The sequence below is a fragment of the Ostrea edulis genome, chromosome 5, assembly GCF_947568905.1.
Source record: "Ostrea edulis chromosome 5, xbOstEdul1.1, whole genome shotgun sequence".
Lineage (NCBI taxonomy): Eukaryota > Metazoa > Mollusca > Bivalvia > Ostreida > Ostreidae > Ostrea > Ostrea edulis.
In genome coordinates this window covers 7,145,361-7,157,591 of record NC_079168.1, presented here as the reverse complement: position 1 = coordinate 7,157,591, position 12,231 = coordinate 7,145,361, and the positions used below count along the sequence as shown (strand labels likewise).

Sequence of the window (12,231 nt, the reverse complement as noted above, 5' to 3'; positions counted from 1 at the left end):
TATGGACGAATTGTCCATTAACCCTAGGAACATGGAGAGATTACTCTAAAAACCGCGAAAATGGAAAGGAGAAACCGATACAAATTGACGAAGTATATAAAGGTAGTAGTGAGTAACTTAGTATTCTATCCCCGTTTCCAGGGGATCCGAGGGTTGACCACTATCGTCGCCTCGCCGCAACAAACCTAGTGTAGCAGGGCCCTTACTGGGCAGTCTGCACTATAGATCTACACCGGCCATCATCATCTAGTATTCTAACTCAGTAACTGTAATACAATCTCAGAATGTAAAACTTGTCTCCTTCTTAAATTTTACATTTTTAGTCGTTCATTCGATTTTGCTCTGAAGTGTCTTGTTGGACATTCCCGTTATTAGACATAATGTATTTTTTAAAAAAATTTTTACCTTGTTTAAATTAAATACTCCCGATTTACTAATAATTGATTTAATTAGATGTGGTTTCATGGAGATATTACAGAACTTATTGATGATTGGAACAAAATAATTTAAGAAGAATTAATATACATGTACTTTATATTAGATTTGTGTATCTGACATGTCAAATGTATTAAATTTGTGAAAGTAATTGTAGTTTAAATTAATTACATTTGTAAAATGTAGTCGATGTAATTTAATTATTTCATCAAAGTAACTGTAATCTAATTAGTTACATCGGTATGTAATTGATCCCATCCCCATTTAACATGTGGGCATACAATATAATACTCATTTTACTGGCCAATTTTTTTTTTTTTTGATTTTAGGTTACTGATAAAAAAGCAATCCAGATGGAGATTCAAAGAACTCCCAGCGAAAACTCCCATAAAAAAAGTGCAAAGAGAGTAGAAAGAAAACACTTAGAGGTGATGGTGACTATAGATGATTTGAAATCTAAATGTGATGATATTGTTAGATGATGTGGCATCTAAAAATGATGATTATTGTTAGATAATGTGTCATCTAAATGTGATGATTTTATTAGGTGATGTGACATCTAAAAATGATGATTATTGTTAGATAATGTGTCATCTCGATGTGATGATATTGTTAGATGATGTGACATCTAAAAATGATGATTATTGTTAGATAATGTGTCATCTAAATGTGATGATATTGTTAGATGATGTGACATCTAAAAATGATGATTATTGTTAGATAATGTGTCATCTAGATGTGATGATATTGTTAGATGATGTGACATCTAAAAATGATGATTATTGTTAGATAATGTGTCATCTAAATGTGATGATTTTATTAGGTGATGTGACATCTAAAAATGATGATTATTGTTAGATAATGTGTCATCTAAATGTGATGATTTTATTAGGTGATGTGACATTTAAAAATGATGATTATTGTTAGATAATGTGTCATCTAAATGTGATGATTTTATTAGGTGATGTGACATCTAAAAATGATGATTATTGTTAGATAATGTGTCATCTAAATGTGATGATATTGTTAGATGATGTGACATCTAAAAATGATGATGATTATTAGATACATGGCCTTTCTGGTTTGTGGTTTAACCTTTTAATTAGTTCGATTGGTAGAACACTGGACTGTTGCACTAGAGGTCCCGGGTATGATCCTCAGCAGTAACTCTTGCATTTGGCACCCATGTTGGGACCTAGATAATCTATGACGGGTGAAAGTGATTGCTTCCAGAACTTTGCCCCACAGGCATTAGCACTTCGGGAGAGTGAGTATGCCTCATGCGTCTCTCTCTCTCTCTCTGGAGGGCGACAATGTGTCAATGTAGAGACATGGCCTTCCGAATAGCTCCATGGCTAGCAGTTTAACCTTAAGTTCGATTGGTACAGCACTACATTGTCCTTCCAGAGGTCCTGGGTTCAATCCTTAGCAGAGGCATATATACTTGACTGTGTTACATTATGTTATGGGGTGTCTCTATTTTGTGGTTTTACTCTTCATCAAACTTAAGGTTTTGAAATCTGATTCTTTGATAGCAGACATTTGAATATTTTGACTAGTCTGAACAATGAAATGTTGTTGTCACTTTCTGTTGATGCAAAGAATTTATTTGGATTTAAAGAAATAATTTTACATGTATTTGAATTTTTTGATATGTTCATAATCACCATAAAAATAAGGAATTTCACTGTTACAGTCTTAAAGATCGATCGACAGGGGATGCTTACTCCTCCTAGGCACCTGATCCCACCTCTGGTATATCCAGGGGTCTTTGTTTGCCCAACTCTCTATTTTGTATTGCTTTTAGGAGTTTTGAGATTGATCACTGTTTGTTATCTTCACCTTTCATGTACTTTTGTAATAAATTGGACCCAAGTTTACATCATTCTGAGATGTTACATAAAATCTGCAAAAGCATGTGAATCTTATATTCATAATCATTTATGGTATAATAATCACTCCTCGATTAACACAATTGTACCTTGTTTCCTATGTTTGTGAATCTATGGCTGAACTGGGAATCATACCCGGGACCCCTGCATTACTAGTCAGGTGCTCTAGCCACTGAGCTACCCAGGCAAATATCCATGGTCTGTATAGCTCAAACTACTACTGTAACACTTTAATGCAATAAGTCATCCTAGATTCCTTGCTGAAAGATTATGACATTCAAGATAGTAAATCCAGAGATTATCTATGGTTTGACTAGATACATGTTGTTGTATAATTATGATTTGATTGGAAACACTTCAAACACATAGTATTATAATTAGATTTTTATTTTAACTATTGTTTGTAACAGGAAATAGAGAGTTTGCTGAAAGATGTTATAATGAAACGTGTAGAGAATAATGAAGACAGCAGAAGTAAAAGAAGCATGTCAGAGGCTAAAATTATGACAGGTAAGCATTTTAAGGAGTATCTAAAGGCTGATTAATTCAGTGATGCAGGAAAGTACAGTGGCCATGTCCTGACTTGAAGAATCAATTGGATCTCCGCAGGGAGAGTGGACACAACTCGGAATTAGGGAAAAAAAATTCAAATAAGAGTTAATTATCAATTTGAAAGACTTCTCTTCTTAAAATCACTGATACCTTGATTCCTATGGAGGATTATTTTTATTTGATAAACCCTTGACACCATGAGTACAAAAATCCCACCATCCATTTACTAGATATGAAATATGATTTTTATATATATGGATACCATGAATAGGTTGTACTTAATCAGACTTGTTGATTTGATTTTGAATATGTAATTTTTAACTGTAACATAAAGTGATTTAGTAATGACACAATTTTGTTATACACAGGTGAAATGGTTAGATTAGGTTACACCTTTAAGAAGAAAATGGCAAATCAGATCTTGCTGATATCTGATGAAAGTGACGAGGAAGGTAAGCGTAAAGTCGTATGATCTATGTAATAGATTAGAATCCAGTCTTGACTTTTGTTTAATTAATGAGCATTTTTCTCTCCCTTACAGATTTTTATGCTCACTCCTTGAAGATTCATTCAGAGAAGCTGGTGGTGTATTACTATTCACTTGAGCAGTCTGATAGTCCTAATTCTTCTGTATGTTTGTCACAGGTCAGTTATATAAAATCATTTCAGCATCAACGTGATCCCAGTGAACAAGCAACGAAATAATGGCCAACATCACATTAGCCAACATATTATTTGATTTGTTCATTAAGGGATTGTGTATAACAACTGTTGTGCTTTCAGGATTACTGTAAAAGTGGTTGTTTATGCTAGGGGCTAAGTACGTGTTCTTCCATGTCCAACGTTATACATGGGGGAAAATATGTGGTTACTGTGAAATATCAAATATTCATATTAATTTTGCATAGGGGAAGTTTACGCGCTTATTAAGTGGCCGTAAACTCTCTGGGTCTGTCATTGTTCCTTGACAATTGAAGATTTTTAACTTCTTGATAACTGCCCTTCCAATTCATTTCAAATTTGGTATGAAGCATCATTGGGACAAGGGGGACATAAATTGTAAATTTCAAGACTCCTGCACCCTTGGGGTTGGGTTGGACATCGGTACTCGGTATTGATACCGTACCAAGTAAAATACCATTTCATACCAGTATCGATATCAGTATTTATATATCAATAAATTTATAATGATCTTCCTTCAAAGTTTTAATCCACTTCTTGTATTTCTATTGAATATTTGAGTTGATTGAATGAAAATTATACCGGGTAAACATGCTTTAAACTCAGTTGACCTATTGCAATGGGTAGTATTCCATCATGCATTAACAATTGAACTTTTTTCACTCCTTTTTGATAACTACCATTCCAATTCTTTTCAAATTTCGGTATTAAGCATCTTTGGGACAAGGGGGACATAAATTGTAAATTTCAGGACTCCTTTGGCCCTAGGGATGGGGCAAAAACTGACCAATTTTTAAAAATCTTCTCTACAATCGCACATGTATAAGAAAAACTAAAAGTATAGTGATGTAGAACAGGAAGGCCTCTACCGAAATTGTAAATTTTATGATTTCCGGGGTAGGGGTTCTGACTCCAGGGTGGGGCCAAACTTGGTATATAGTACTTATGTGTAAAACATGCAAATAAGAATCTTCTTTAATGCTATTGGTACTAAATTGAAACTAAATAGATATTTAGAATGAGCAGGAAGCCCTTTGTCAAAATAATAAATCTCATGATTCCAGAGGTAGAGGTTTTGGTATCAGGGTGGAGCCAAAATTATTACAGTGATTATTGTCTTTATCATTTGAAAGACTTATTTCATTTTGCTGATACAGTATAAAAACTAAGTGCATATTTAGGAAAAGCAGACAAGGGTATACCAAATTTGTGGATTTTCGCAAACCTAGGGTTTTGACTTTAGGATGGGTTCAAATCAGTCATATTGTGTTTACCATGTACATATATTATGTAAAGCTTTTCATCAGTATAGGCACTTTTGGGGGCATTTAAGAACACATCTTGTTTTATACTTTTGCTGAATATTCGAAATTAGCATAATAGATTTTCAGAACAGGTATTTTTTTTAGATTTCGTAGGCCTTGGGGTTAGTGATACTTTTAACTAATACTCGGTAATCGATAAGGTATGTGGGCCTCTTGTTTTGCATGACAATTGTTTATGTGTCATCAGCCAGTTTTCTAGAGGCATGTTATAACATAAAAGTATTTTAAGACGAAGATTTCAAACAAAATTTCATTGTATGTACAACTAAAAGATCCACACAATTGTGGATTCAGTCTTCAAAATGAAAGATCCGGTATTAGTGAAATATTCAAAGGAAAATTTAAACGTGTTAGATATGAGAGCACCTGTACGTGTGTGTATATGTGATGCTTATATAGACTCTAGATGATATTTGATGTACATGTAAGTAGCAATGTGATGCTTATATAGACTCTAGATGATATTTGATGTACATGTAAGTAGCAATGTGATGCTTATATAGACTCTAGATGATATTTGATGTACATGTAAGTAGCAATGTGATGCTTATATAGACTCTAGATGATATTTGATGTACATGTAAGTAGCAATGTGATGCTTATATAGACTCTAGATGATATTTGATGTACATGTAAGTAGCAATGTGATGCTTATATAGACTCTAGATGATATTTGATGTACATGTAAGTAGCAATGTGATGCTTATATAGACTCTAGATGATATTTGATGTACATGTAAGTAGCAATGTGATGCTTATATAGACTCTAGATGATATTTGATGTACATGTAAGTAGCAATGTGATGCTTATATAGACTCTAGATGATATTTGATGTACATGTAAGTAGCAATGTGATGCTTATATAGACTCTAGATGATATTTGATGTACATGTAAGTAGCAATGTGATGCTTATATAGAAATTTGTTGAAAGCAGGAGCGAATTTTTGCTGTATACCACATTGATCAGTAATAGACACATGGCTGCTAGCTGTACAACTGTATTGGCAGGAGTAGTAAATTGGATCTGAGTTATGATTTGCCTAAAACATGAAATCTATTTATAAATCGTCATGGCACTGATTCTGATATTTATGTAGATGCTTAAAGCACTCGGCGACGGGAGTATGTCACAGTCACAAGCAGGAATGATTAGCATCAGTAGCTACTTCTGCAGAAAAAAGACATCGAAAAAAGACGGTGAATGTCAAGGTTCAGACATAGAAATTCATAATTTGGCTTCAGATGAAATGGATGAGGAGAGGGTAGAAAATATTAACCAGCCAGACCATGAGGAAAAACGTCACACCATCAAAAACTTGTGAGTTATATGTGTATGTAATGTGGGGTTAAAAATTATCCAGTGGACTGATATTAAAGCATTTTTTTCTTTCTTTTAACAGGGTCAAACGAAGTGCACCTGCTCTTTCAAGAAGAAAACACAGGAAATTGGTGGCTACAACCAAAATAGCAGACGTAAAGGATTACAGTGACAGTGTAGACCAGAGATCTGCTGGACGAACGTCGGGCGAGTCTGACCGAGATATCAGTCCGGTGTCGAGAGGGTCCTCGCAAGTTGATTTTCCACTTTGTCAAGAACGAGGATCTCCGTCTAAGATCCTAGCAGAGAGTGCTTTAATAGATGGTAGAGAGAGTGGCTTTTCATCAAAAGGTTCACTAGAACAAATATTGCATAGATCAAAGGACAGAAAGACATTAGATTTGCCTATGAAATCTAAAGAAAGCTTTGCCTCAAATGTAGTTATTGCTTCAGAGGGCAGCAGTTCTTGTGCTGTGGATTCTGGTTTCTTTAGACAGAATAGCAGCAGTTGTTCTGTGGCATCAGCAAATTCTAACAATGGAAGCGGTTTGCAGAGCACGGACCTAAGCGAGGTGCAGAAGTCTGTAGAAATAGATGAGAGACGATGTAGTTCTCTCAGTAAAACCAACTCTCTCAGTGTAACACATCTTGATTCTGACTCGGATTTACCAGATTTCAGTTTCTTGAAAAGGACTTCAATATCATCACATGAAAAGCAAAGGGAGGTAACTAGAAGCGCAGACTCGGAGGATCATTCAGACAGGAGCGATGTAGTGATACAGGCCTTAGAAGAGGGACCTGCTTCACCAAAATTTGACAGAACAAAAAATGTCAGGCCAGAAAAACGGCCATTGTGTTTGTTAGAAACCTCTGATGAGGACTCCATGAACAAAGATGGAGGGATGGAAAAGAGATCAAAGTTAAAGCGCCAACGTGTGAAACGGAACTTTCCCGTGTTTCCAGCAGATCAGAAGGAGGACAAAACATGTGAGTCATCAGTGGACAGAAATAAACCACTGACCACGGAGGGGACTGCATCGAGAGATGTTCAGGTGAACGAGTGGGATGGACTTCCAGTTTTGTCGTCTTCTCGGAATTCTAAAAAAGAGAAAAGTGAGAAGAACAAATTAGAAAACACACAAACTACTTTTGACTTTCAGAGTGTAGCCACTTCAGATTGGTCAAGTAAAACAAGAACAGAAGTTAAGGAAATTCCAAAAGATGGTAATTCAGGGAAAATTGAATTGTTCAAAAATCCGAAGAATAACAGTGTTGCAGAAGACAGGAAGCCAAGGGTCTTCTCATTCAAAAAGTCTTGTAGCTCCAACGAAATGAAAAGGCAGTCCATCTTAAACTTTCTGACACTCCAAGAACCAGAAGAAGTCAGTGAAGAGAGGTCTGAAGTGCTTGTCGATGTGGATTGTAGGGATTCTGATAGTCTAGACTGTGTCATCATTGACGGACTGGATGACCTTAAAGAACCGGAGTTCAAAGATGATGAATCACAATCCATTGAGAAGGAGATTGATAATTTTTGGTATGCTTCTTAGTATTTTAAGAAGTTATTGTTAGTAAGTGTTTATAATTTTGCACAGATGCCAGTAGGCCAAAATGAAATATTTGTGAGTTTCCAGTTTGCTGACCCTACCTACATTTTTGCTGCCAACCCTAAATATTTTATTGGTGATATATATAGATAAAAAGAAATTCTAGATTTTTTTTCTTTTCAAGTTTCTCTGATTTACATTTTGACTACTATTGATCTCCAAAATGTTTGAAAATTATTTGTAATGTATTTAGACCTGTATTCAAAGCTTATCAAAATCTTAGATTTCGAATAAAATGTTGTCATATGTTTTACCTACCTACTCTACCTAATTTTTGGGGGGAGTGAAATAGGAAACACACATATAATTTATTTTGGCCTTATCGAAGTATTAAATGATTTTTTGTTTTTAAATTATGCCTGTACAGTGAAACCTGTCTAATCTGACATGCCCAGGAAGACAAATATTTTGTCAGAATACACAGTGTGTTGGAATAAACATGTAAAAATCATTGAAATTGAGAATAAAGATATTAAAGGTTCAGGAAATGGATTACACACTTAAGCTATCGGATTAGGGTTATTCCAGCAAAAAACGTATGGGGAGGAGGGACGGCAGCCAATATTTTTTGGATGGGTGGGGGTGATTTGGGAAAATATATTTGTATGGGTGGTTGTCTTCCAAGTTAAAAAAAACCATGGATGCCTGTGAATTATGATAAAAATGAAAACGTATCACGTTACATTTCTTTTATTACAAAAGAAGAAGAAAAGCGGAGCCATCCTACATTAAGTACGAAAAAAGATTGATAAATGGGCAGATAACTCAATGTTATCGTAAAGCTTTCCCCTCCAAGGCGTTACCTAACCTATTGTACCTATCCTAAACGACCACCTGTCTAACGCAACCAACAATCATGAGTTTTACAACCTTTTCGTGTAATTTCACCTTTATGAAATGACTACATTTTTCGATTACAACGCGATTCCTACTTTCGATTTCAGTCGAGCATGGCTATTAAGGGAATTATCGCCCCTTAACACTTTCGTTTTAAAATGCACAGGTAATAGTTCGGCGGTGATCTTGTTTAATTGGCACTCTGAATCAATTATTATACCCAAGCTATCAATTGGTTAACGTGTAATTAACATGCAGCACCGTGTGAGGTTAATTACCAAAACCCGAGTTGTTGTTTTTTAACAAAATCAAGGATCAGGGAATCAAGACCGTTATTTCCGAAGGTGTGAATTTCGACAGACTTTGATATGTGCTGGGTAAATCGGATATGAAATCTCCCATCTGGTATACCATTACGTTTAACAGTGTGGAAAATTTGCCTGATTGCGATATAAATTGGGTAAATATTGTGCTTGGGACTGAAATTTTAAATGAAATATTCGCGAGTTTCCTGTACGAGAGATTGTGGGGGGGAAAGTCAAAGGAAAAAAGTCACAATCTATATGCATACACTTTGTAATTTAGGGAAATATCTATGTCTTGCACTTAAGTTGCGAGAAAATCGAACTCGTTGAAAAGTTTTTCTCCGTTGCTTGCTTGAATTTGTACACAGCTATACAATGCCATTTTATGTATACATATTGTAACAGATGTAATAAGACACATGTCTTTTAAAAGCAATAAAGAGTTTAAGTGGTATAATTTCATATTTTATTTAGTTTCATATCATTAAAAAAAAAACAACTTCTTGTTATTTCAACAATTTAAAACAAGCACCCAGATAATGACATTAGTAATGATATGACAATATCCCACATCATTAGTCTAGTGAAACTGTTTATAATAAGCAAACAGAGCTAGGTTTCTACAACTCACATGTTTCCAAAGTATACAAAATTACATTTTTTCTTTCATTTTATATGCTGACTGAGATCATCCTTTTTTTCTCCCTACCAAAATTGCATTGGAAACCAAAATATGTAAAAAAAAAAAAAAAAAAAAAATTAAAAAAAAATTCTGCAGAATCTCCCGATGAAACAACAAAGAAAAACATTTTATTGTTTATATTTCTATGCATTTTTAAAAATATAAACTAGAATTAAGTTCTAAAATATCATATGGTTGATCCATATTTGTTACGTTAAATGAAACAGTCAATACCCCATGTGACCTTTGACTTGGTAATGATTATGCAGACAGGTGGTACTGGAAAACCGAGTCGAGCTAGTTTGCAACAAACTTGTATTCATTGTATGTTGAAAACAATGCCAATTTCAAAAGAAATATAAGAGAAAAAATTCAGTGAATGTAAATACATTGTTTTTAGGATTAAAACCAATTTGAACTTGTTGAAACTAAACTCTACCTTTAAAGGAAAATCGTAATATACAGGCGATTTCAGTACTGAATTCTTTATCTTATTTGTATGGGTGGTAGTGGCAGGGGAGAATCTAATTGTATGGGTGGTGGTAGCAGAGGAAAATTTAATTGTATGGGTGGTCGTCTTAAAAATAAAGTGCCCCCCCCCCCAATTTTTTTTTTGCTGGAATAGCCCTTAGACAATCTTCACTGTAGATACAAATAGGATTAATTGCAAGCAATTTTGTAGAGAGATCAAATTGATGACTATTATAAGGACAGAAATATGCTGGTAGAAATGCATCCATGTCTGTGAATTTTGTCTGCTGAAATTGTGAATTGAATACCATTAGCACTAATCGCCTGTTTGCACTTTGTTTCAGTAAAGTTGATCAGCTCAATGAGCAGCATTTACATTATCTGATCATGAAGAACAAAGTCTACCTCCAGGATATATTCTCAGGAAAGGTATATTGAGCATGTATCTGAAATTTGTCTGTTTTAACTGTGTTTACCTTGTGACCTTCACCTTGGAGTCTGACCTACTTTCACACCAGACATTCCCCATATTTAGTAATTTTGTCTTTCCATCATACAGTCTTAGTTTTCCAGATTTTTGTCCACTATGCCAACATAATTGTATTTCGCTGATTTTTACTGCCTTGATAATGTTACCAGAAGGGAGGCATATTGTTATATTGTGAATTCTTCTTCCACTTCTCATGCAAAGTTTGTCCAGGCCATAACTCTTTGAGTCGACTCACATAGCGAGCTACTTCTTGGCATCAGGTCCGTCCTATGGATTCACCACTTCACTTCCATGGTAGCTTATACGCAACTGAATATAGTTTTAATGGCAGTGTATGTTAATTAATTTGTTAAAGAAAAGCAATGCCTTGCACAAAAAATTCTTAATAATGTCAATGGAATGCACACAATGTTTGTGAAAGAATGTGAAAATATTTTAAAATCAGGCATAAACCTAACTGTAACAAGTCTGCAACTGAAGACAGTTAGGGGAAGAAGAGACTCCTCAGATATGAAAGCAGACACTGCATGTTTTTCGTTGAGTTTAAGATTTTTAACATGGTTAATAAAGTTATGTATGATATATTCAAATTTTAGCCAAACATTAATAGTGAAAGACTTATGAAGTCTCTTGAGATAATATTTTTAATTGCGCATGAATTAACATAAATAGGGGGAGAGTTAGAACTCAGGTTAGATGAATAAGGACTTTGATTTTCCGTGGAAATAATTAAATGACATGGCTATTATTGAACTAATATTCTAACATAATTCTGACGAAAATATATCTGAAATGAATTAACAAATTCTATATTTTGCTTTGTTTAGATAAATAAACAACGAACGAGTTAACATCTGCATTTACATATGCACGTGGTACATTTTTGTGGGAATACGTCATGTAAACAGAACGAAGGAAGGGGCGATCAAGATAATTGAAGACTTCAAAAGAATAATTTGTATCAATGTGTGCGACAAATTATGTCTGGGCTGTTGCTGTTTTGTCTTTTGCAGTAGGCTTTTGATATTTGTCATGTACCAATAAGTGATCATGTCATGCAGATGTGCTGGGTACCATGGATAGTGACCTTTGATCTTGGAACTTTAATGTTCACACAACTTTTGAAGCTTTTATGGGTGAATTCCTCAAGCCAATGTGCTGTGTTCCTAGTTTGTGACGTTGAAATACCATAGATATCTAGTTAAACATCATATTTATGTATGTACATATTGTTTTACCATACTTTAAAGATTCAGAATTAAAGTTTTAAAGGCGGTGCTATATATACCCCTCACCACCCCTTGTTGCAAATCATGGACGAGTTGACTCTGAGGCCTTTGATTTGCCTTTTGACATACCCGGTAGGCCTTTAATATTTGGTATGTGGTTATAACATGATAAGACAGTGTGTTGTGTACCAATTTTTAATAACCTTTGACCATGACCTTTTATGAAAAGGTTAAATAATAGAAATTTTTGAGCATTTTCTGTGTCCGGACCATAACTTTTGTCTTTTATGTAAAGGTCAAACAGACATTCTTCGCTTTAAAATGGAATTCCACTCTCTGTACAAGAAAAATCTGGTCTCTATCTATCAATTCCTCTTCCAGAAATTTCTAGGTTCAAAATATTTC

General features: G+C 34.6%; 1 protein-coding gene across 3 annotated transcripts in view; it reads left to right on the top strand.

Annotated features, from left to right (window-relative positions):
• Nucleotides 1-12: 12 nt before the first annotated feature.
• The window catches only part of LOC125649987 (uncharacterized), a 21,800-nt gene continuing 9,581 nt past the window's right edge, over nt 13-12,231 (top strand). Inside the window, exons 1-9 of one of the 3 annotated variants that reach the window (XM_048877906.2) lie at nt 13-102; nt 765-863; nt 2,738-2,837; nt 3,248-3,331; nt 3,421-3,524; nt 5,985-6,205; nt 6,288-7,742; nt 10,452-10,536; nt 11,425-12,231. The exon at nt 11,425-12,231 is cut by the window's right edge and continues 1,116 nt beyond it. In XM_048877906.2, the coding sequence (XP_048733863.2) occupies nt 61-102; nt 765-863; nt 2,738-2,837; nt 3,248-3,331; nt 3,421-3,524; nt 5,985-6,205; nt 6,288-7,742; nt 10,452-10,536; nt 11,425-11,448 (2,214 nt within the window). In that variant the 5' untranslated portion in view covers nt 13-60 and the 3' untranslated portion in view covers nt 11,449-12,231. Of the gene's footprint in view, nt 103-764; nt 864-1,539; nt 2,526-2,737; nt 2,838-3,247; nt 3,332-3,420; nt 3,525-5,984; nt 6,206-6,287; nt 7,743-10,451; nt 10,537-11,424 lie in introns of those variants that run through there. The other 2 variants (XM_048877904.2, XM_048877905.2) reach the window with 2 other exon arrangements.